The sequence below is a fragment of the Pseudophryne corroboree genome, chromosome 7 (genome assembly GCF_028390025.1).
Source record: "Pseudophryne corroboree isolate aPseCor3 chromosome 7, aPseCor3.hap2, whole genome shotgun sequence".
Classification (NCBI taxonomy): Eukaryota; Metazoa; Chordata; class Amphibia; order Anura; family Myobatrachidae; genus Pseudophryne; species Pseudophryne corroboree.
In genome coordinates this window covers 73750671-73776762 of record NC_086450.1, presented here as the reverse complement: position 1 = coordinate 73776762, position 26092 = coordinate 73750671, and the positions used below count along the sequence as shown (strand labels likewise).

Below are 26092 nucleotides of genomic sequence, written 5' to 3'. Positions count from 1 at the left end.
CTGGGCCGTTTTCTCCACTTTCTACAGACAGGAGTGGATATGGGCCTAAAGTTAGGCTCCATTAAGGTACAGATTTCAGCCCTATCAATTTTCTTTCAGAAGGAATTGGCTACTCTCCCAGAAGTCCAGACTTTTGTAAAGGGAGTGCTGCACATCCAGCTTCCTTTTGTGCCCCCAGTGGCACCATGGGACCTTAACGTGGTGTTACAGTTCCTAAAATCTCACTGGTTTGAACCTCTTCAAACGGTTGAATTAAAATTTCTCACTTGGAAGGTGGTCATGTTGTTGGCCTTGGCATCTGCAAGGCGGGTATCCGAATTGGCGGCTTTATCTCACAAAAGCCCCTATCTGATTTTCCATGTGGATAGAGCAGAGTTGAGGACTCGTCCTCAATTTTTGCCTAAGGTGGTTTCATCGTTTCATATGAACCAACCTATTGTGGTACCTGTGGCTACGGGTGACTTGGAGGATTCCAAGTCCCTTGATGTAGTCAGGGCCTAAAAAAATTTATGTAGCCAGGACGGCTCGGGTTAGAAAAACAGAGGCACTGTTTGTCCTGTATGCAGCCAACAAGGTTGGCGCTCCTGCTTCTAAGCAGACTATTGCTCGCTGGATCTGTAACACGATTCAGAAGGCTCATTCTACGGCTGGATTGCCGTTACCAAATTCGGTAAAGGCCCATTCCACTAGGAAGGTGGGCTCTCCTTGGGCGGCTGCCCGAGGCGTCTCGGCATTACAGCTTTGCCGAGCGGCGACCTGGTCGGGTTCAAACACTTTTGCAAAATTCTACAAGTTTGATACCCTGGCTGATGAGGACCTCATGTTTGCTCAATCGGTGCTGCAGAGTCATCCGCACTCTCCCGCCCGGTCTGGAGCTTTGGTATAATCCCCATGGTCCTTACGGAGTCCCCAGCATCCTCTAGGACGTAAGAGAAAATAATAAGAATTTACTTACCGATAATTCTATTTCTCGGAGTCCGTAGTGGATGCTGGGGTTCCTGAAAGGACCATGGGGAATAGCGGCTCCGCAGGAGACAGGGCACAAAAAAGTAAAGCTTTACTAGGTCAGGTGGTGTGCACTGGCTCCTCCCCCTATGACCCTCCTCCAGACTCCAGTTAGGTACTGTGCCCGGACGAGCATACACAATAAGGGAGGCATTTTGAATCCCGGGTAAGACTCACACCAGCCACACCAATCACACCGTACAACTTGTGATCTAAACCCAGTTAACAGTATGACAACAGAAAGGGCCTCTTAAAGATGGCTCCTTAACAATAACCCGAATTAGTTAACAATAACTATGTACAAGTATTGCAGATAATCCGCACTTGGGATGGGCGCCCAGCATCCACTACGGACTCCGAGAAATAGAATTATCGGTAAGTAAATTCTTATTTTCTCTATCGTCCTAAGTGGATGCTGGGGTTCCTGAAAGGACCATGGGGATTATACCAAAGCTCCCAAACGGGCGGGAGAGTGCGGATGACTCTGCAGCACCGAATGAGAGAACTCCAGGTCCTCCTTTGCCAGGGTATCAAATTTGTAAAATTTTACAAACGTGTTCTCCCCCGACCACGTAGCTGCTCGGCAGAGTTGTAATGCCGAGACCCCTCGGGCAGCCGCCCAAGATGAGCCCACCTTCCTTGTGTAGTGGGCTTTTACAGTTTTAGGCTGTGGCAGGCCTGCCACAGAATGTGCAAGTTGAATTGTGTTACAAATCCAACGAGCAATCGACTGCTTAGAAGCAGGTGCGCCCAACTTGTTGGGTGCATACAATATAAACAGCGAGTCAGATTTTCTGACTCCAGCCGTCCTTGCAATGTATATTTTTAAGGCTCTGACAACGTCCAACAACTTGGAGTCCTCCAAGTCGCTAGTGGCCGCAGGCACCACAATAGGTTGGTTCAGATGAAATGCTGATACCACTTTAGGGAGAAAATGCGGACGAGTCCGCAGTTCTGCCCTATCCGAATGGAAGATTAGATAAGGACTTTTATAAGATAAAGCCGCCAATTCAGATACTCTCCTGGCAGAGGCCAGGGCTAGTAACATAGTCACTTTCAATGTGAGATATTTCAAATCCACCTTTTTCAATGGTTCAAACCAATGGGATTTGAGGAAATCTAAAACTACATTTAGATCCCACGGTGCCACCGGAGGCACCACAGGAGGCTGTATATGCAGTACTCCCTTGACAAAAGTCTGGACCTCAGGGACAGAGGCCAATTCTTTTTGGAAGAATATTGACAGGGCCGAAATTTGAACCTTAATGGATCCCAATTTGAGACCCATAGATAATCCTGATTGCAGGAAATGTAGGAAACGACCCAGTTGGAATTCCTCCGTCGGAACCCTCCGATCCTCGCACCACGCTACATATTTTCGCCAAATGCGGTGATAATGTTTCACGGTGACTTCCTTCCGTGCCTTAATCAAGGTAGGAATGACTTCTTCTGGAATGCCTTTCCCTTTTAGGATCTGGCGTTCAACCGCCATGCCGTCAAACGCAGCCGCGGTAAGTCTTGAAAAAGACAGGGACCCTGCTGTAGCAGGTCCCTTCTCAGAGGTAGAGGCCACGGTTCGTCCGTGAGCATCTCTTGAAGTTCCGGATACCAAGTCCTTCTCGGCCAATCCGGAACCACTAGTATTGTTCTTACTCTTCTTTGCCGTATGATCTTCAATACCTTTGGTATGAGCGGCAGAGGAGGAAACACATACACTGACTGGTACACCCAAGGAGTTACCAGTGCGTCCACAGCTATTGCCTGTGGATCTCTTGACCTGGCGCAATATTTGTCCAGTTTCTTGTTGAGGCGAGACGCCATCATGTCTACAATTGGTCTTTCCCAACAGTCTATTAACATGTTGAAGACTTCTGGATGTAGACCCCACTCTCCCGGATGAAGATCGTGTCTGCTGAGGAAGTCTGCTTCCCAGTTGTCCACGCCCGGGATGAACACTGCTGACAGTGCTATCACGTGATTCTCCGCCCAGCGAAGAATCTTGGCAGCTTCTGCCATTGCACTCCTGCTTCTTGTGCCGCCCTGCCTGTTTACATGGGCGACCGCCGTGATGTTGTCCGACTGAATCAACACCGGCTTTCCTTGCAGGAGAAGTTCCGCCTGGCTTAGAGCATTGTAGATTGCTCTTAGTTCCAGAATGTTTATGTGAAGAGACTTTTCCAGACTCGTCCATACTCCCTGGAAGTTTCTTCCTTGTGTGACTGCTCCCCAGCCTCTCAGGCTGGCGTCCGTGGTCACCAGGATCCAATCCTGAATGCCGAATCTGCGGCCTTCTAATAGGTGAGCCTTCTGCAACCACCACAGAAGTGACACCCTTGTCTTTGGTGACAGGGTTATTCGCAGGTGCATCTGCAGATGCGACCCTGACCATTTGTCCAACAGATCCCTTTGGAATATTCTTGCATGGAATCTGCCGAATGGAATTGCTTCGTAAGAAGCCACCATTTTTCCCAGGACTCTTGTGCATTGATGTACTGACACTTTTCCTGGTTTTAGGAGGTTCCTGACCAGATCGGATAACTCCTTGGCTTTTTCCTCTGGAAGGAAAACCTTTTTCTGAACCGTGTCCAGAATCATTCCTAGGAACAGCAGACGAGTTGTCGGGATTAAATGGGATTTTGGAATATTCAGAATCCACCCGTGTTGTCTTAGCACCTCTTGAGATAGTGCTAAAGCTGTCTCCAGCTGTTCTCTGGACCTTGCCCTTATTAGGAGATCGTCCAAGTATGGGATAACTAATACGCCTTTTCTTCGAAGAAGAATCATCATCTCGGCCATTACCTTGGTAAAGACCCGAGGCGCCGTGGACAATCCGAACGGCAGCGTCTGAAACTGATAGTGACAGTTTTGAACAATGAACCTGAGGTACCCCTGGTGTGCGGGGTAAATCGGAACGTGTAGATACGCATCCTTGATGTCCAAGGATACCATAAAGTCCCCTTCTTCCAGGTTCGCTATCACTGCTCTGAGTGACTCCATCTTGAACTTGAACTTTTTTATGTAGAGGTTCAAGGACTTCAGATTTAGAATAGGCCTTACCGAGCCATCCGGCTTCGGTACCACAAATAGAGTGGAATAATACCCCTTTCCTTGTTGTAATAGGGGTACTTTGACTATCACCTGCTGAGCGTACAGCTTGTGAATGGCTTCCAACACCCTCTCCCTTTCGGAAGAGACGGTTGGTAAGGCAGACTTCAGGAAACGATGAGGAGGATCCGTCTCTAATTCCAACCTGTACCCCTGAGATATTATCTGCAGGATCCAGGGGTCTACCTGCGAGTGAGCCCACTGCGCGCTGTAATTTTTGAGACGGCCCCCCACTGTCCCCGAGTCCGCTTGAGAGGCCCCAGCGTCATGCTGAGGTTTTTGCAGGAGCCGGGGAGGGCTTCTGTTCCTGGGAAGGAGCTGCCTGTTGGTGTCTCTTCCCTCTTCCTCTGCCTCGTGGCAGGTACGACAAGCCCTTTGCTCTCTTATTTTTGTAGGAGCGAAAAGGCTGTGGTTGAAAGGTCGGTGCCTTTCTCTGTTGGGGAGTGACTTGAGGTAAAAAAGTGGATTTCCCGGCAGTAGCCGTGGCCACCAAGTCTGATAGACCAACTCCAAATAACTCCTCCCCTTTATACGGCAAAACCTCCATGTGACGTTTTGAATCCGCATCGCCTGTCCACTGTCGTGTCCATAAGGCTCTTCTGGCTGAAATGGACATAGCACTCACCCGAGATGCCAGTGTGCAAATATCCCTCTGTGCATCACGCATATAGATAAATGCATCCTTTATTTGTTCTAACGACAGTAAAACATTGTCCCTATCTAGGGTATCAATATTTTCAATCAGGGATTCTGACCAAACTACTCCAGCACTGCACATCCAGGCAGTTGCTATAGCTGGTCGTAGTATAACACCTGCATGTGTGTATATATTCTTTTGAATAACTTCCATCTTTCTATCTGATGGATCCTTAAGTGCGGCCGTCTCAGGAGAGGGTAACGCCACTTGTTTGGATAAGCGTGTGAGCGCCTTGTCCACCTTAGGGGGTGTTTCCCAGCGCGCCCTAACCTCTGGCGGGAAAGGGTATAATGCCAATAACTTTTTTGAAATTATCAACTTTTTATCAGGAGCAACCCACGCTTCATCACACACGTCATTTAATTCTTCTGATTCAGGAAAAACTGTTTGTAGTTTTTTCACACCATACATAATACCCTGTTTTACGGTATCTGTAGTATCAGCTAAATGTAACGTCTCCTTCATTGCCAAAATCATATAACGTGTGGCCCTACTGGAAAATACGTTTGAATTTCTACCGTCGTCACTGGAATCAGTGCCCGTGTCTGGGTCTGTGTCGACCGACTGAGGCAAAGGGCGTTTTACAGCCCCTGACGGTGTTTGAGGCGCCTGGACAGGCATTAATTGATTGTCCGGCCGCCTCATGTCCTCAACTGACTGTTTAAGGGAAGATAAACCATCACGTAATTCCACAAATAAAGGCATCCATTCTGGTGTCGACCCCCTGGGGGGTGACATCTGCATATTTGGCAATTGCTCCGCCTCCACACCAATATCGTCCTCATACATGTCGACACCACGTACCGACACACACCGCAAACTCACAGGGAATGCTCTAATGAAGACAGGACCCACTAGCCCTTTTGGGGAGACAGAGGGAGAGTCTGCCAGCACACACCACAAAGCGCTATATATACAAGGGATATCCTTATATTAAGTGCTCCCTTATAGCTGCTTTAATATATATATATATAGCCATTAATGTGCCCCCCCTCTCTGTTTTACCCTGTTTCTGTAGTGCAGTGCAGGGGAGAGACCTGGGAGCCGTTCTGACCAGCGGAGCTGTGACAGAAAATGGCGCCGTGTGCTGAGGAGATAGGCCCCGCCCCTTTTTCGGCGGGTTCTTCTCCCGCTATTTTTCCAGTCAGGCAGGGGTTAAATATCTCCATATAGCCCCTATGGGCTATATGTGAGGTATTTTTAGCCTTGTATAAGGTTTATATTTGCCTCTCAGAGCGCCCCCCCCCAGCGCTCTGCACCCTCAGTGACTGCCCAGTGAAGTGTGCTGAGAGGAAAATGGCGCACAGCTGCAGTGCTGTGCGCTACCTTATGAAGACTGAGGAGTCTTCAGCCGCCGGTTTCCGGACCTCTTCACGCTTCAGCATCTGCAAGGGGGTCGGCGGCGCGGCTCCGGGACCGGACTCCACGGCTGGGCCTGTGTTCGATCCCTCTGGAGCTAATGGTGTCCAGTAGCCAAGCAGCAAATCCACTCTGCATGCAGGTGAGTTTACTACTTTCCCCCTAAGTCCCACGTTGCAGTGATCCTGTTGCCAGCAGGACTCACTGTAAAGAAAAAAACCTAAACTAAACTTTCTCTAAGCAGCTCTTTAGGAGAGCCACCTAGATTGCACCCTTCTCGTTCGGGCACAAAATCTAACTGGAGTCTGGAGGAGGGTCATAGGGGGAGGAGCCAGTGCACACCACCTGACCTAGTAAAGCTTTACTTTTTTGTGCCCTGTCTCCTGCGGAGCCGCTATTCCCCATGGTCCTTTCAGGAACCCCAGCATCCACTTAGGACGATAGAGAAAAGATTTTAAACCTACCAGTAAATCTTTTTCTCCTAGTCCGTAGAGGATGCTGGGCGCCCGTCCCAGTGCGGACATATTTCTGCAAGGCTTGTATATAGTTATTGCTTACATAAGGGTTATGTTACAGTTAAGATCAGTCTTTGGCTGATACTGTTTTGTTCATACTGTTAACTGGTTGCGTATATTCCAGGTTATACGGTGTGGATGGTGTGAGCTGGTATGAATCTTGCCCTTAGATTAACAAAAATCCTTTCCTCGTAATGTCCGTCTCCTCTGGGCACAGTTCTTTAACTGAGGTCTGGAGGAGGGGCATAGAGGGAGGAGCCAGTGCACACCCATCTAAAGTCTTTAGAGTGCCCATGTCTCCTGCGGAGCCCGTCTATACCCCATGGTCCTTACGGAGTCCCCAGCATCCTCTACGGACTAGGAGAAAAAGATTTACCGGTAGGTTTAAAATCTTATTTTTTTCCCCAATCCTGCTTTACAAATTATTACTTTGAATACAAACAATCCATATTTCTTACAATCTACTAACTGAAAACTGACATTTCTCAACATGACAATTGGGTCTTGGTTGAATTGCTAACATGGCATGTTCAGGTAATATGTAAAAGGTGTCATCACTATTTGATGTAAATTTTTGTGTTTTCTAATGTAAAAATCAAGAGATAACTATAATAATATTACTGTTACAGCGCTTTACTTTTCCCAATATCAGTGTCACTAACTTTGCATTCAGTAGTAACAATTATTTATTACCAGTTATTTATATAGCGCACACATATTCCGCAGCGCTTTACAGAGAATATTTGCCCATTCACATCAGTCCCTGCCCTAGTGGAGCTTACAGTCTATATTCCACACTACATGTACACGCACACATGTTCACGCTAGGGTTCATTTTGTTAGGATCCAATTATCCTACCAGTATATTTTTTGATTGTGGGATGAAACCGGAGTGCCCGGAGGAAACCCACGGAAGTACGGAGAGAATATACAAACTCCACACAGTTAGGGCCATGGTAACAATGACCCCAGAAGCCTTTCACTTCTACTAAAATCCCTCTGTGAGATAAGAAAATGACTGTGGGCGCCGTCAGGTGAACAGGACAGCAGACTGTTCAGCCTCCGTAGAAATAAGTATCTTCTGTACAAGAGGTCATTCACTTTGCGGTATGCGGTCATAGATAGTCACTATGTCGACATCACATGGTCATTAGGTCGACCTATGAAAGGGCGACAGTGCTTATGGTCGACGGGTATAAATGGTCAACGCCAATAGTCGACATGAGGGTTTGGGGGGTTTTCCAACTTTTTCTTACTTTACCATCCAACATGGACAATGATTGGGAATAGTCCTGTGCTGAGTGCAGCGGTAGGAGAGCGAGGCACCTTGCCCAAAGCATGGTGAGCGAAGCAAGCCATGAGAGGGGACGCGGTACACTAATTGGGAGTCTGTGTGCTCAGACGGCGAAAATGACAGCAAAAAAAAAATATGCACACATGTGTCGGCCTTTTCCTGTGCTGATCATTTTCCATGTCGAACATTTCCGGTGTCGTCTTTCATAGATCAACCTAATGAGTGTAGACCTTCTTACTGCAGATCTATTGATCTATAACCCAGTTCACTTTGGCAGCACAATCAACTTGTCAGCCCCTACGTTACAACATTTGTGTTTAAAACGTATTTTTATTTGTCTAACACTAGGGGAAATTACCCCCCCCCCCCCCCCCCCATCAAGGAAAAGATGATGGTTTCCCCTCCAGGATGCAACTCTGCATGGGAGATTTGTAGGGTGGCGAGTCCAGAAAATTATTTTTTTATATTCCCCACAATGCACTAGAGTCTGTTTCAAACACAATTAACTTTAGCAATGCACCTAACGTGTAACTAACTGCAGGACTGTCGCAGAACACCTGCACACAAAGAATAAAGGCATCTAGACTGGTTTTTACTTAATATGCAAACTTATGGCAGATCACACAAGTGACACACAAGGGGCAATGGGGCAAATGTACTAAGGGGCCTATTTATCACCATCCGCAGCCGGGATGCGGATGACAGGTGATAAAATCGCCCAAACTTGCACTGCGATCATTGATTACATCGCAGGGCTTTATCAATTATCGCATGCCGGGTCAAGCTCTGTCCCTGCGATGACACTCCACATCATCAAGGTATTTTTCGGAAAAAATACCCTGATGTCCTTCTGCGCAAACGCCGACCCCGCCGCCACTGCCCGGTCGACCCTCCCCATCGCGACTACCCCCGCGCCGCCCCCCTACCCCAGCAGATCAACATACTCCCCTGTCCAGGGAGCTGGTCTACGCTGCTTCTGCTGGGCTGCCCGGCACCGGATCCTGTGCGCTGCGGTGACCCCGGTGCTGTAAAGTGCGCTGCCACTTTGCAGCGTCACTTTACTGCACCGGGGTCACCTTGCAGCACATGGGGTAACCAGCGCCCGGCAGCGCTCAGCGGAGCAGTGGACACTGGCTTCCTGGACAGGTATGGTTTTTTTTCTTTTTACACTCTAATCAGCTTGGGTGCTGATCACTGTAGCCGGGTCCCGCTCAGCTTCGTCTGCCAGGGGAAGAGAAAGCTGGGCAAATGCCGCCCTATCATCTCGCCAGCCTGAGCTGGCGAGATTATCACAGGGCACACTGCTGTATTTTTTCACATTTTTTTTTATTTATTTTTTTAGTAAATCTGGTCAGATCCAATTTCCCATTATAAGTATGAGAAAGGCGATATGGGTTACTACAAAAAAGTGAATTAAAGGGTTTGGAGCAGTTTTTCATGAATACAAAACACCTTTTTTCACATTATTTTAGAAAAAAATACAGTTAATAAATAGACCTCTAAGCCTGGAGAAGTGATAAAGCAGTGGTAAGTGGAAGGTGATAACACACCAGCCAATCAGCTCCTAACTGTCATTTTTCAAACCTGTAATGATTGGCTGGTGCCTTATCACCTTCCACTTATCACTGCTTTATCACTTCTCCAGGCTTAATACATTTGCCCCAGTAACCTCAAAAGTTTTCTGTGCTTAATTCGCCCCAGCACAGTGCGAGGTTTGTGCTAGATCTTTAAGATATCTCACTGTACTGTTAAAATTTGGGACCTTTCCAGATATGGCTACAACACCAGTGATATCACAACCCACATTCCATGTCTATTGATAATGCACTGAAGTTATTTTATCGTGAAGATTGCCACACCTCCACTAGACCGATAGAAGAAACAGGGGTGTGCAGCTACACAGTTAACACAACGCCAGTGTGTCAATAAGGACAGGAGGGGTGAAGGAAGGAAAAAAAAGAAAATATAAAAGGCTGAACAATAGACCAATTTATCATACAGACCAGTCAGGTGAAATATGACTTTGCATATATGCTGACCATTACGCACTGGAATAATGTGGTCCAAACAAAAACTACAGTTTAAGATGCATGTAAAAATGACCAAAGTCCTGTGGAGGCCTTATACCAATCCAGTTACATTTCAATATGTGGCAATTTGATTAAAATAGGGAAGGAGCTCCCGGAGCTACTCAATTCAGTGTGCTGTTATGTAGGAGAATGTCTGGTTTTGCGCTTTAAACATGGTGTTTAATTGGGAGAACCAGCATTCTCCAACTTAAGTGCCTGTTTCGACCACACAAAGGGCAGAAAACAGCATTGCACCAGTAGTTTTGTGGGGAGGGGTGGGAGAAGAAATACGCAGTCAGGTATAACTTTGCGCTGAATTGAATAGCTCCAGGAGCGCTTTCCTGGTGCTATATAATTTGTGCTAAATTGAACTGAGCCCACTAAATCTCCTCACAGTTTCTTAAACACAGGAATTCAGGGGCAGATTTATTAAGCTCAGTGAAGTGATAAATTGGAAGGTGATAAAGGACCAGCCAGTCAGCTCCTAACTGTCATTTTTCAAACCCAGCCTGTGACATGGAAGTTAGGAGCTGATTGGTTGGTCCTTTATCACCTTCCACTTTATCACGTCACCAAGCTTAATAAATCTGTCCCTCAGAGCCTTATTGCACTGTAAATTGTTAGTGAAAGTATCCTGTGTCAATAAAGGTGATCAGAAACAATTTTTCATAAGGTGTGTACACACGGTGAGATCCTTGCTTGCCCGATTTTGTCTATGCGACTTCCCTTGAACTCCCCCAGAGCCCAGATAGTACATATTTTGACAATCTGTACTTTCGATTTTGTCTATGTACGATTTTGACTAAGTGCCAGTTTTGACTGGCATGCACAGTCTATCTAGCCTTGTGATACCGACCCTGCGGGAGTGCGCATCGGGATAGAACCGGTATCGCAAGTTGCCTAACACCTTGAGATATGCACTAACTTTCCTTAAGATTTTGACTATATAGTCAAAATCTTACAGATTTATCTCGCCGTGTGTACACACCTTACAGATTCGATCCCGATACGCGCTCCCGTGGGGTCGGTATCGTAAGGCTAGATAGACTGTAGGGTATATGCAATTGCGGTCGAATTCCCGAAATTGTCGAATTTCGGGACTTTTTCGCCCAAAAAAAAAAATCGTCAATGCAATTCAGTACTTTCCGTCCAAAAAACGGACTTTCAAAATTCGACTTTTTGAAATTCGACTTTTGTCAAATTCGACTTTTCTGCAATGATACAAGTGCTGCAATTCGACCAAAGTATATTCAATTGAAGTTTGGAAATTCGACAACAGTGCTTTTAGACAGTAAATTCGACATTTTCAATCCGCCACACTTTGGTGGGTGAAACTAATAAAAAAAAATTAAAACATGTTTTTGTGTTTTTTTTATTGATAATAGCATATCTATTTATATTAGAAGGGATTAGGTACTTGGTTTGTCTTTTTTGGAGGCACAAGTATTATTTATATAATTTTTATTTTATTTTTTTAGATGGAATGGTAAAATCCAGGGAAAAAAATGGCGTGGGGTCCCCCCTCCAAAGCATAACCAGCCTCGGGCTCTTCGAGCTGGTCCTGGTTCTAAAAATGCGGGGGGGGGAATTGACAGGGGATCCTCCGTATTTTTAAAACCAGCACCGGGCTCTGCGCCTGGTGCTGGTGCAAAAAATACGGGGGACAAAAAGAGTAGGGGTCCCCCGTATTTTATACACCAGCATCGGGCTCCACTAGCTGGACAGATAATGCCACAGCCGGGGGTCACTTTTATACAGTGCCTTGCGGCCGTGGCATTAAATATCCAACTAGTCAACCCTGGCCGGGGTACCCTGGGGGAGTGGGGACCCCTTCAATCAAGGGGTCCCCCCCCCCAGCCACCCAAGGGCCAGGGATTTGGGGAAAAGGGGTCTGATGTGTAAACATGGGACCCCTTTCAGTCCGCTGGTACGCGTGTTCGTTTTCTTTTTTTTACAAGTACGTGGATTATCTCCCGGACACTGGATTGAGGCGAGTCTAACTTTTTTCACAGGTACCCCGGATCGTCGGAGACTGTGGCAGTCGGCGGGTCAACATAGGTAAGTATGTGTGTCGGCAGTGTGTAATAAAGTTGTACTTGTCACGGTGTGTGTCTCCTGTTTTTATTTGGGTTTTTTTTTTTTCAGTAGAACTACAGGTACCAGCGGGCCCGTTTTTCTCCCGCATGCTGGTACTTGTGGTTCTCCAAGTACCAGCTTGCGGGGGAGGCTTGCTGGGACTTGTAGTACTACTGGAAAAAACAATATTGTCATTTTACTCAAGGCTATCAGCCTCCCATCCGCAGCCCATGGATGGGGGGGACAGCCTCGGGCTTCACCCCTGGCCCTTGGGTGGCTGGGGGGGACCCCTTGATTGAAGGGGTCCCCACTTCCCCAGGGTACCCCGGCCAGTGGTGACTAGTTGGATATTTAATGCCACGGCCGCAGGGCACTGTATAAAAGTGACCCCCGGCAGTGGCATTATCTGTCCAGCTAGTGGAGCCCGATGCTGGTGTATAAAATACGGGGGACCCTTACTCTTTGTCCCCCGTATTTTTTGCACCAGCACCAGAGCCCGGTGCTGGTTTTAAAAATACGGAGGATCCCCTGTCAATTTTTCCCCCGCATTTTTAGAACCAGGACCAGCTCGAAGAGCCCGAGGCTGGTTATGCTTTGGAGGGGGGACCCCACGCCATTTTTTTCCGGGTTTTTCCCCGTTTGTTTAAATCTCTGCAAAATCCGGCAAATCGGCCGTTTTTCGCCCGCGGGACTGTCGAATCCGTTTTTCATTCAATATGGTGAATTCCGGAAGCCACCTGCCGGAATTCACCTGTCGAATTAAAAAACGGCGATAATTTGCCGCGATTCGCCGCTAATTGCATATACCCCTGTGCAGGCAAGTCAATCTTGACTATCTAGTACAAAGTATAGTCAAAATTGGCACTTAGTCAAAATCGTAAATAGACAAAATCTCAAGCACAGATAGTCAAAATCTGTCCTATCTGGGCTCTGGGGGAGTTCAAGGGAAATTGCATAGTCAAAATCGAACATAGCAGGGATCTCACCGTGTGTACACACCCTTAGGGTGGAATTCAAATGTTTGAAAAGTCGGTTGGGTGTCTTTTTTTCCGTCTATTAGATAGGAAAAAACAGACTCCCAACTGACTTTTCAAACATTTAAATCTCCCCCTTTGAATGTAATAGGTGTAAATTAAAAGAAAAAGTAATTTATGTACCCTCTATAACAGGGGTGGGGAACCTCCGGCCCGCGGGCCGTTTAAGGTCCGCGAAGCCGTTTGGTCCGGCCCACCAGCTTGTGTCAGTGAGACACGCTGCCGCTCAGTCCGGCGGCAGCGTGTCTCAGCTGTCAGAACAGGGAGGAGAGCGCGGCTGTCGAGTGGGAGCGGCGGCGTGTAGGACTTGAAACCAGCCGCCGGTTCGTGAGCCAATCAGAGCTCGCGGATCGGCAGCCAATCAGGAGCCGCGGCTGCCGGTCCGCGAGCTCTGATTGGCTCTCGAACCGGCGGCTGGTTTCAAGTCCTACACGCCACCGCCGCCCAACATAGCCGTGCTCTCCTCCGTGTCCAGCCGAAAGCAGCACGGTAAGCAGCACGGAGAAGAGGGGAGGGGAGGGGGAGGCAGGGCATCTGTATGCCTGGCACTGTGGGGGGCATCTGTATACCTGGCACTGTGGGGGGCATCTGTATACCTGGCACTGTGGGGGGCATCTGTATACCTGGCACTGTGAGGGGAATTTGTATACCTGGCACTGTGAGGGGAATTTGTATACCTGGCACTGTGAGGGGAATTTGTATACCTGGCACTGTGAGGGGAATTTGTATACCTGGCACTGTGAGGGGAATTTGTATACCTGGCACTGTGAGGGGCATCTGTATACCTGGCACTGTGGGGGCAATTGTGGATCTGGCACCGCACTATTGGGGGCATATGTGTATCACGTCCCATTTTAACTGGCCACACCCATTTTTTTGGCGTGCAGACCTACTGGGGGGCAGGGTAATTTTTTAAGTTGAGAATTTTTGTATGGCCCCCGAAGGATTTTATAAATATCCAAATGGCCCTCGGTAGAAAAAAGATTCCCCACACCTGCTTTATAACCCTATAGATACACAGTGATTGGAACAGACCACATTTACCACTTTTTCATCATTACTCTGTGGGAAGTCAATTTAGGCAACATGTGTTGGGCTGGGGAAAGAAATAAGCACAGATACAAGCATCTCTTTCTTATTAGCCCGACAGAAAAGATCAGGCAGAAGAAAATATGCACCATGAACAGATGCACTGCCATTTCTCTTACATAATTCCCCTTTTCCCAACTTTCTTTACCCTCTAGCATCCAATCTCTCCTTTGATCACTTCTACCTCCTTATTACTTCCTTTGTCACCCAACCCACATAAACAACCAGTTCATTGAGATGGCTTGGGAATTTCATAGGCTTGCATAAAAAGGGTGAGAGTTAAAGAACCGCTTGAAGGTTTGGAGAATAGATTTAAGTATTTCTGTACAAGGGCCGAAAATCCACACAGCAGGTAGTAAGTGTGGGTGAGAGAAGCAAATCTTGGACAGTGCACAGGTGGATATATTCTGGGGCAATGACTAATAAGCTTCGGAAGAATGGCTAGATTTCGGGTGGACTAATAATACCTCCACAATCGCTGCCCAAGCTTAGTACAGTTAAAACTTTGCCAAATTAAGTTCCTAGTTAAACATTAATATTGTAAAGACTATTCAGGTGAACTTTTCATATGGAGATTTCAAAGTTTATAGCTCCTGCCTAAACTGCACGGAGCTATTCAATTGTTTGCGCAACCAGCCCTGCTCTGGTCACGACAGCAACAGTCTCGCACATTGGGCGTGCTGCAGTTATGGTGCGATAAGCCACAAAGCCCCACTTTACATAGATCTCTGCTTGAACCCCAAGAGGATGCAAGCAGATATGAGTCATTTGTACAGCCTCAGGGCTGGTCGCCCAAAACAATTGAATAGCTTTAGATGGGAGCTAAACTCCCACAAACAACAAAAATCCCCCACTTCAACACAAATATACCCAACACCTTGTCGTATAACTTCTCTGTGCAGCCCTGACCTTAGGGGTATATGCAATAGGGTCCGGGTTTGCAAGCTTGGTTTTGCCTTGTAAATGATTGCCACTTTAAAAATACATCCATTCACGGCTGACATCCCGCACCTCCGGCATATACGGAATCTATTACATATACCCCCCTTGACTCAAGTCCTAGACAACTGCTACACTCACTACACACTTCCTCCAAAAATATGAACCTCAACTGTTACACTCACCCGCAACGTGCAATAGCGCTCTTGCGCAGCTGAGCGTTACCGGGAGAACCATCACCACAATAAATTTCCTTCACTATAAATTCATGCTTACTGCCTACATCACTACTCGCATACCTTCCATTTCAGTATGCTACACCTCCCCACTGACAACTATTTGCCACTTCCAAATCATTACTCCACAACACCTACACCGAATTACTGTACTACCTATATTGGTCAGAAAATACCTGCAATATGCATGTGTCAGCAGACATCACTGCGACGCGTGACACAGCATGTGTACAGCCATATATAATACAGATGTGATTGTTCATCGTTGCTGCCTAGCAACCACATCATCCTGCATGTGGGAAACATTTGTCGCCTGAACAGAGTGCATGATTTGTTTTCTCTACACTTGTAGGACAAGTGTCAGGGATCCAGTCAATGGCAGTATACATGGACTCTCCAGGAAATGGGACAGGGTTGCTGGGAAGAGCCCCATCTCTTTTAAAGGCTCCACCACTGCACAGACAAGGCTGCTTCTGTGTATAGCAGGTGTTCCCTGTTACAATGCAATAAGCCCACTGTATCCAGCCTGGTGTCGATTCCCCACTCTGGCAGTGGAACCCCATGCTTGGTGTCTCCATTTTAGTGGTAGGCCCAGGTTTCACAGCACTGGCAGCAAAGTTTAGAAGAGATGGTTCTTATTTTAGTATTATTCATTAGCACTTTTTCTATACATTTCAATACCTTATCCATTTGCATTAGGACTTTTACATGCTGGAAATGCCACTGAAATTGAATGGGGGAAGCACAGCATTGCATGAATCTAGATACTCTCAAATTTTACTTCCAAATGCATCCAGCACCTATCAGCCATTGATTTCTCTTAGGTGAACCATATTGAGCAAACGCAAAAATGCAATGCCATGGAGAATATGCGACGCAATTTCAGTATTCAGTAACTGGTACTATAGACTCTGATTATATCACAGAACAATGTTTCTATTTGGGAAGCGGTTAAAAATAAGAATTTACTTACCGATAATTCTATTTCTCGGAGTCCGTAGTGGATGCTGGGGTTCCTGAAAGGACCATGGGGAATAGCGGCTCCGCAGGAGACAGGGCACAAAAGTAAAGCTTTCCGATCAGGTGGTGTGCACTGGCTCCTCCCCCTATGACCCTCCTCCAAGCCAGTTAGGTACTGTGCCCGGACGAGCGTACACAATAAGGGAGGAATTTTGAATCCCGGGTAAGACTCATACCAGCCACACCAATCACACCGTACAACTTGTGATCAAAACCAGTTAACAGTATGATAACAGAGGAGCCTCTGAAAGATGGCTTCCTAACAATAACCCGAATTAGTTAACAATAACCATGTACAATTATTGCAGATAATCCGCACTTGGGATGGGCGCCCAGCATCCACTACGGACTCCGAGAAATAGAATTATCGGTAAGTAAATTCTTATTTTCTCTATCGTCCTAGTGGATGCTGGGGTTCCTGAAAGGACCATGGGGATTATACCAAAGCTCCCAAACGGGCGGGAGAGTGCGGATGACTCTGCAGCACCGAATGAGAGAACTCCAGGTCCTCCTTAGCCAGAGTATCAAATTTGTAAAATTTTACAAACGTGTTCTCCCCTGACCACGTAGCTGCTCGGCAAAGTTGTAATGCCGAGACCCCTCGGGCAGCCGCCCAAGATGAGCCCACCTTCCTTGTGGAGTGGGCCTTTACAGATTTAGGCTGTGGCAGGCCTGCCACAGAATGTGCAAGTTGGATTGTGCTACAGATCCAACGAGCAATCGTCTGCTTAGACGCAGGAGCACCCATCTTGTTGGGTGCATACAATATAAACAACGAGTCAGATTTTCTGACTCCAGCTGTCCTTGCAATATATATTTTTAATGCTCTGACAACGTCCAGTAACTTGGAGTCCTCCAAGTCACTTGTAGCCGCAGGCACTACAATAGGCTGGTTCAGATGAAATGCTGACACCACCTTAGGGAGAAAATGCGGACGAGTCCGCAGTTCTGCCCTGTCCGAATGGAAAATCAGATATGGGCTTTTGTAAGATAAAGCTGCCAGTTCTGACACTCTCCTGGCCGAAGCCAGGGCTAGTAACATGGTCACTTTCCATGTGAGATATTTTAAATCCACCTTTTTTAGTGGTTCAAACCAATGAGATTTTAGAAATTCCAAAACCACATTGAGATCCCACGGTGCCACTGGAGGCACCACAGGAGGCTGTATATGCAGCACTCCCTTAACAAAAGTCTGGACTTCAGGAACTGAAGCCAATTCTTTTTGAAAGAAAATCGACAGGGCCGAAATTTGAACCTTAATAGATCCCAATTTGAGACCATAGACAATCCTGATTGCAGGAAATGTAGGAATCGATCCAGTTGAAATTCCTCCGTCGGAGCACTCCGATCCTCGCACCACGCAACATATCTTCGCCAAATGCGGTGATAGTGTTGCACGGTTACTTCCTTCCTTGCTTTAATCAAAGTAGGAATGACTTCTTCCGGCATGCCTTTTTCCTTTAGGATCCGGCGTTCAACCGCCATGCCGTCAAACGCAGCCGCGGTAAGTCTTGAAACAGACAGGGACCCTGCTGAAGCAAGTCCCTCCTTAGAGGTAGAGGCCACGGATCTTCCGTGATCATCTCTTGAAGTTCCGGGTACCAAGTCCTTCTTGGCCAATCCGGAACCACTAGTATCGTTCTTACGCCTCTTTGCCGTATAATTCTCAATACTTTTGGTATGAGAGGCAGAGGAGGAAACACATACACCGACTGGTACACCCAAGGCGTTACCAGCGCGTCCACAGCTATTGCCTGCGGATCTCTTGACCTGGCGCAATACCTGTCCAGTTTTTTGTTGAGGCGAGATGCCATCATGTCCACCATTGGTCTTTCCCAACGGGTTACCAGCATGTGGAAGACTTCCGGATGAAGTCCCCACTCTCCCGGGTGAAGGTCGTGTCTGCTGAGGAAGTCTGCTTCCCAGTTGTCCACTCCCGGGATGAACACTGCCGACAGTGCTATCACATGATTCTCTGCCCAGCGAAGAATCCTTGCAGCTTCTGCCATTGCACTCCTGCTTCTTGTGCCGCCCTGTCTGTTCACATGGGCGACTGCCGTGATGTTGTCCGACTGGATCAACACCGGTTTTCCTTGAAGCAGAGGTTCTGCCTGGCTTAGAGCATTGTAGATTGCTCTTAGTTCCAGAATGTTTATGTAAAGAGACGTTTCCAGGCTCGTCCACACTCCCTGGAAGTTTCTTCCTTGTGTGACTGCTCCCCAGCCTCTCAGGCTGGCGTCCGTGGTCACCAGGATCCAATCCTGTATGCCGAATCTGCGGCCCTCCAATAGAGGAGCACTCTGCAACCACCACAGAAGAGATACCCTTGTCCTTGGAGACAGGGTTATCCGCTGGTGCATCTGAAGATGCGACCCTGACCATTTGTCTAACAGATCCCTCTGGAAAATTCGTGCATGGAATCTGCCGAATGGAATTGCTTCGTAAGAAGCCACCATTTTTCCCAGGACTCTTGTGCATTGATGTACAGACACCTTTCCTGGTTTTAGGAGGTTCCTGACAAGCTCGGACAACTCCTTGGCTTTTTCCTCCGGGAGAAAAACCTTTTTCTGAACCGTGTCCAGAATCATCCCTAGGAACAGCAGACGAGTTGTCGGCATTAACTGGGATTTTGGAATATTCAGAATCCAGCCGTGCTGTTTTAGCACTTCTTGAGACAGTGCTAATCCCCTCTCTAGCTGTTCTCTGGACCTTGCCCTTATTAGGAGATCGTCCAAGTATGGGATAATTAATACGCCTTTTCTTCGAAGAAGAATCATCATCTCGGCCATTACCTTTGTAAAGACCCGAGGTGCCGTGGACAATCCGAACGGCAGCGTCTGAAACTGATAGTGACAGTTTTGTACAACGAACCTGAGGTACCCCTGGTGTGAGGGGTAAATTGGAACGTGGAGGTACGCATCCTTGATGTCCAAGGACACCATAAAGTCCCCTTCTTCCAGGTTCGCTATCACTGCTCTGAGTGACTCCATTTTGAACTTGAACTTCTTTATGTACAGGTTCAAGGACTTCAGATTTAGAATAGGTCTTACCGAGCCGTCCGGCTTCGGTACCACAAATAGAGTGGAATAATACCCCTTTCCCTGTTGTAGAAGAGGTACCTTGACTATCACCTGCTGAGAGTACAGCTTGTGAATGGCTTCCAAAACCGTCTCCCTTTCGGAGGGGGACGTTGGTAAAGCAGACTTCAGGAAACGGCGAGGCGGATCTGTCTCTAGTTCCAACCTGTACCCCTGAGATATTATCTGCAGGATCCAGGGATCTACCTGCGAGTGAGCCCACTGCGCGCTGAAATGCTTGAGACGACCGCCCACCGCCCCCGAGTCCGCTTGAGAAGCCCCAGCGTCATGCTGAGGCTTTTGTAGAAGCGGGGGAGGGCTTCTGTTCCTGGGAAGGAGCTGCCTGTTGGTGTCTCTTCCCCCTTCCTCTGCCTCGTGGCAGATATGAATATCCCTTTGCTCTCTTGTTTTTAAAGGAACGAAAGGACTGCGGTTGAAAAGTCGGTGTCTTTTTCTGTTGGGGAGTAGCTTGAGGTAAAAAGGTGGATTTCCCGGCTGTAGCCGTGGCCACCAAATCTGATAGACCGACTCCAAATAACTCCTCCCCTTTATACGGCAAAACTTCCATATGCCGTTTTGAGTCCGCATCGCCTGACCACTGTCGCGTCCATAAACTTCTTCTGGCCGAAATGGACATAGCACTTACCCGTGATGCCAGTGTGCAGATATCCCTCTGTGCATCACGCATATAAAGAAATGCATCCTTTATTTGCTCTAAAGACAGTAAAACATTGTCCCTATCCAGGGTATCAATATTTTCAATCAGGGACTCTGACCAAACTACTCCAGCACTGCACATCCAGGCTGACGCTATAGCTGGTCGTAGTATAACACCTGTATGTGTGTATATACTTTTTTGGATATTTTCCATCCTCCTATCTGTTGGATCTTTAAGTGCGGCCGTCTCAGGAGAGGGTAACGCCACTTGTTTAGATAAGCGTGTGAGCGCCTTATCCACCCTAGGAGGTGTTTCCCAGCGCGCCCTAACCTCTGACGGGAAAGGGTATAAAGCTAATAACTTCTTTGAAATTAGCATCTTTTTATCGGGGGCAACCCACGCTTCATCACATACATCATTTAGTTCTTCTGATTCAGGAAAAACTATAGGTAGTTTTTTCACACCCCACATAATACCCTGTTTAGTGGTACCAGTAGTATCAGCTAAATGTAACGCCTCCTTCATTGCCAAAATCATATAACGTGTGGCCCTACTGGAAAATACGGTTGATTCGTCACCGTCGCCACTGGAATCAGTGCCTGTGTCTGGGTCTGTGTCGACCGACTGAGGCAAAGGGCGTTTTACAGCCCCTGACGGTGTTTGAGGCGCCTGGACAGGCACTAACTGATTGTCCGGCCGTCTCATGTCGACAAACGACTGCTTTAGCGTGTTGACACTATCCCGTAATTCCATAAATAAAGGCATCCATTCTGGTGTCGACCCCCTAGGAGGTGACATCCCCATATTTGGCAATTGCTCCGCCTCCACACCAATATCGTCCTCATACATGTCGACACACACGTACCGACACACAGCAGACACACAGGGAATGCTCTTAACGAAGACAGGACCCCACTAGCCCTTTGGGGAGACAGAGGGAGAGTTTGCCAGCACACACCAAAAGCGCTATATATGACAGGGATAGCCTTATAATAAGTGCTCCCTGTATAGCTGCTTTTATAATATAATTTTTGCCACTATTTTGCCCCCCCTCTCTTGTTTTACCCTGTTTCTGTAGTGCAGTGCAGGGGAGAGACCTGGGAGCCGTCCTGACCAGCGGAGCTGTGTAAGGAAAATGGCGCTGTGTGCTGAGGAGATAGGCCCCGCCCCTTTTCCGGCGGGCTCGTCTCCCGCTCTTTAGTGTATTCTGGCAGGGGTTAAATATCTCCATATAGCCCCGGAGGCTATATGTGAGGTATTTTTTAGCCAAATAGGTTTTCATTTGCCTCCCAGGGCGCTCCCCTCCCAGCGCCCTGCACCCTCAGTGACTGCCGTGTGAAGTGTGCTGAGAGGAAAATGGCGCACAGCTGCAGTGCTGTGCGCTACCTTTAGAAGACTGAGGAGTCTTCTGCCGCCGATTCTGGACCTCTTCATGTTTCAGCATCTGCAAGGGGGCCGGCGGCGAGGCTCCGGTGACCATCCAGGCTGTACCTGTGATCGTCCCTCTGGAGCTGATGTCCAGTAGCCAAGAAGCCAATCCATCCTGCACGCAGGTGAGTTCACTTCTTCTCCCCTAAGTCCCTCGTTGCAGTGATCCTGTTGCCAGCAGGACTCACTGTAAAATAAAAAACCTAAGCTAAACTTTCTCTAAGCAGCTCTTTAGGAGAGCCACCTAGATTGCACCCTTCTCGGCCGGGCACAAAAATCTAACTGGCTTGGAGGAGGGTCATAGGGGGAGGAGCCAGTGCACACCACCTGATCGGAAAGCTTTACTTTTGTGCCCTGTCTCCTGCGGAGCCGCTATTCCCCATGGTCCTTTCAGGAACCCCAGCATCCACTAGGACGATAGAGAAATACCGCCAGTCAGGATCCCGGCGGTCACAACACCGATGCCGGAATCCCATCCGGTGGTGAAATACCGCCACCGGAATACCGGCGACACAGGCTATTCTCCCTCTGTGGGTGTCCACGACACCCATCGAGGGAGAATATAACCTGTGGCAAGCGCAGGGAGTCACCGTGCCTGCAACGTGGCGAGCGCAGCATGCACACAAGGGGCTTTCTAGCGCTTGCCCTGCTACCGGCATTATGGCGGACCGGATCACTGGTATATTGTATAAGAGTCTAATTCGAAGGCTGTAAGGAAGCCCACTCTGCTCATACAACTATAAAAACACAACATTATTTTAGTTCTCCTTCAAACATTTGCAGAATTCTACTAAACCAGGAATGGCCAACCTGTGGCTCTACAGCTGTTGTAAAACTACACATCCCAGCATGCCCTGCCACAGTTGTAGCATTACCTAATTGCAAAACTGTGGCAGGGCATGCTGGAACATGTAGTTTCACAACAGCTGGAGAGCCACAGGTTGGCCGGGCCTGTACTAAACCCTTTACCGTCTTCAGGCAGAATTGTGACAGTACTGAAGTCAGCACTGACGAATACCCCTTTCACGCCGCACAAATAACCCAGTATTGACCCAGTATATTGCATGGTCGACACGGGTCGGTGTGCTATGTGAAAGGGCCATGGTCAAATTCTCGGGTCGACCAACCCGGTAATTCGACACGGGAATAAAAGTAGTGTTATTCCCGGGTTGAATACCGGGTCAGTGGCAGCGTGAACGGGTTCCCGGGTTGATGCGACCCGGAACCCGTTCACTACACAGGGAGAGGCGACGCAGAGATGAGCTCATCTCCCAGAGCCCCCTCCGCCACTATGGCAACCGATCCGGCATATTGCCGGGTTGGAAAGCCTGCTGTTAGGGTCCAATGCCTGATCCTACCCGAGGAGCACCCGTTTCCAATTCCCGGGTGGGATCCGGTATTGGCGATGTGAAAGGGGTATAATAGTACTTTTACACCAAAGAACCAGGTTTCCACACAGTTCCAACCTGGGTCAGACCAAAGTCACCCAGGTTATTCCCTGCTCAGCCCCATTTACACTGAACCCAGGTTCTTCCATACATATCACTCACAGACCCTTCCTTAAGGTGCACAGCCAATCAGCAGCTTTTAAGCATAACCTGGATCGAGCTGATTACACTGTATCATTACCTGGGTCCAACCCTGGTAGCTACAAGGGTCAGATTCCCTGGCCACTCAACCTGGGTTACTTTTCAAGGCCACTTTTACAACAAGCTGTGACCTGGGTAGACCCAGCAATAACCCATGTCAAAAGCTCGGTGTAAAAGGGCTATTACACAGAGACTTCTTGATTTCTATTCCCCCTTCAATATATAGGTATAATTCTAATTCTACAACCAATGAAGACCACTACAAACAACTTGGAAAGATAATTCAGCATACATGAAAATGAAGGTTATGCCAACCGTGAAAAGCTAAATGGATCATTTTTTAATTTACAAGGACAAAAAAAAAGAAAAGTTTATATGTAGGGATATTGTGCAGATTTTGAGTCTGGTTCCAATTATTTTACACCCCCGCAACCGCCCCTCCCCCAACCACAGCACCTAGTATGCGATTCATCAGGCCCTGCGTGCGCTGTTCACGCCATTGTAAGGGGCTACGACCCCTTAACCATTGCACTCCCTTTGTCTGTGCAATATTTAATCACTCACACATTATGATTGGAGGTAATACTCAATATAATACAAATATTGGACGCCACATGAGCATGCAAGGGTTAAGGGGGCGTAGCCCCTTACAATGGTGTGAAAAGTGCCCGTAGGGCGCGATGAATCAGTGTGTGTGTGAATATATATATTCATCTTTGAACATGGGAAAAGCACATATACGCCACGAATCCTGTGAGATCTTATATGCGGGCTGCAGTTGAATTGCCGGCTGTCAGGATCCTGGTGGTCAGTATACAGACACCGGAATCCCAGTGCACAGGGGCTATTCCCTCTCGTGGGTGTCCACAACACCCATAGAGTGGAAATAGAACCTGTGGCGAGACAAAATTAGATTGGCGTTATGCATATAGTTGACAGAAATCATAAACACAAATACATCTGTAGGATGCAGTTAAAAAGGAGTATTACAAATACCTTGAAACACAGTGTGTCAAACATCAAAGCAATGACACAGATGTACATGTACAGGTTATTATTACACTTTAAAACACAAACATTATACAGCACAAAATAGAAACATGTTTTCAGGTTTATGGATTAATAATCTCATACAGTGTTCACAGAAATATATATATATATATATATATATATACACACATATACACACACATACATACACACTGACCACAGCAAAGGAAACATTAATAATCAGTTGTCATTTAAGCATTGCAGGAAGCAGTGGGTTCAGCCCCTTGCCACAACACGGCTGGCTGCTCTGTCGGCATAATGATAACTAGCAGTGACAGTGATTTCAGCATGAGCCGCAATGTGTAGGTGACAGGCAAACCTTCCAGAGCAGGTTCTTTTATGGTATTTATATGTAAATGCATTATCCGTGCACTCCAGAACAAGCTGTTTTCATACAATAATCGCTGCCAACGTTTGAACATAATTTCCAGACACTTTAATGCTATACGTAAGCAATGTCCGGCATACCAGCTGCTGTGGAACTACACATCCCAGCATGCCCTGTCAAGTGTTTCAGCATGCACTAACAGCAAAACTGCAGCAGGGCACCCTGGTATGTGTAGTTCCAGAGCATCTGGAGTGCCACACGTTACCTATCTGCTGCAGCCCACACATCATGTCAGATCACCAGAGCTGCATAGAATAGGGTGTGAGTAATTGGGATACACTGTAGATAGATATATACACATAGTATCATTTCCAGGAAAAATCTGGGTGATGCTGCACAGCTGGCAACATGTAAGAGGATATATGAGGCACAGTCATTGGGCAGAGCCAGGCAGGATCCCCCATCACACACACAGGGACAGGCATGTAACCTGTAGGACAGGACATGTATGTATGTATGTATGCATGTTATGTAGCATGGGAATGTGAGGGAGCAATCAGTAACATGGAGGATTTCCTCCTACCCCCCCCCACACTCCCTGCAGCTGGGATCCCTGATCCTGCAGCGCCCTGGCTTGCATCAGCACCCTGTATGGGCCCCTGTGCTTAGGGCCACCTCTCCCCAATACACAGTCTCCCCATTACACAGTCAACCCACTATGTGCTCCCCACCCTTCCCCCGGGGGACCTCTCCCTCCTCCCTGGCAGCTGTCCCGGGGATCCCCCTTCCGCTGCGGGGCACACAGTAACACAGCCTCGGTCAGCGAGCCCCGGACAGGCCTACGGGTACCCGGCCTCCCCCTCCCTCCCCCGGGTTGAACCCCCACCCCCGTGTTACCTTCTTAATGTTGTAGAGGCGGGTGAGCATGCCGATGCCCCGGTCATTGAGGATGGTCAGCTTCTCGGCCAGCTTCTGCTGACTGGGCTGCAGCACGGAGCGCGACATGCCGCCGCCGAAGCTGGAGTCAGGGCTGGCTGCGGGCGGGGGAGGGGAGCCGCGGCTCGGGGATGCTCTCGGTGTGACAGGGATGGGGGGGGTGTTGTTGTTGTATGGGGGCGGAAGGAGGGGGGGCGCCCTCACACAGATCCCATGCTCCGCAGTGTAAAGCTATGACACCCGCCGCCACCGCCGGCCCCGCCCTTCCTGCCCAGCTACGGCCACGCCCCCTTCTCCCTCATCCCTGGGCTGCTGCGAGGATAACGCTCCCGGATCCCGGGCATGCGCCGTTCCCAGTGCGGTGACGTCACTACTCCTGTTGCTGCTGCTAATGGGCGCAGGAGCCAGTACATACAAGACTAAGGGGCACAGTTAGTGACACCATTTCCCGGGAAATCCCATCAAATATATATTCCTGGAATGGTATCTGGATGGCAGGTTGACACTACTAAAGTCGACCACTGTTGGTCGACATGCATTTGGTCGACATGTAAAAAGGTCGACATTGGAAAAGGTCAACATGAGTTA

At 48.0% G+C, this 26092-nt stretch overlaps 1 protein-coding gene across 2 annotated transcripts in view; it reads right to left on the bottom strand.

Moving 5' to 3' along the window:
- The window catches only part of NCKAP1 (NCK associated protein 1), a 249712-nt gene extending 223917 nt beyond the window's left edge, over window positions 1-25795 (bottom strand). For both annotated transcript variants that reach the window (XM_063933318.1, XM_063933319.1), the window contains exon 1: window positions 25466-25795. In XM_063933318.1, the coding sequence (XP_063789388.1) occupies window positions 25466-25573 (108 nt within the window). In that variant the 5' untranslated portion in view covers window positions 25574-25795. The remainder of the gene's footprint in view (window positions 1-25465) is intronic.
- Window positions 25796-26092: the final 297 nt, after the last annotated feature.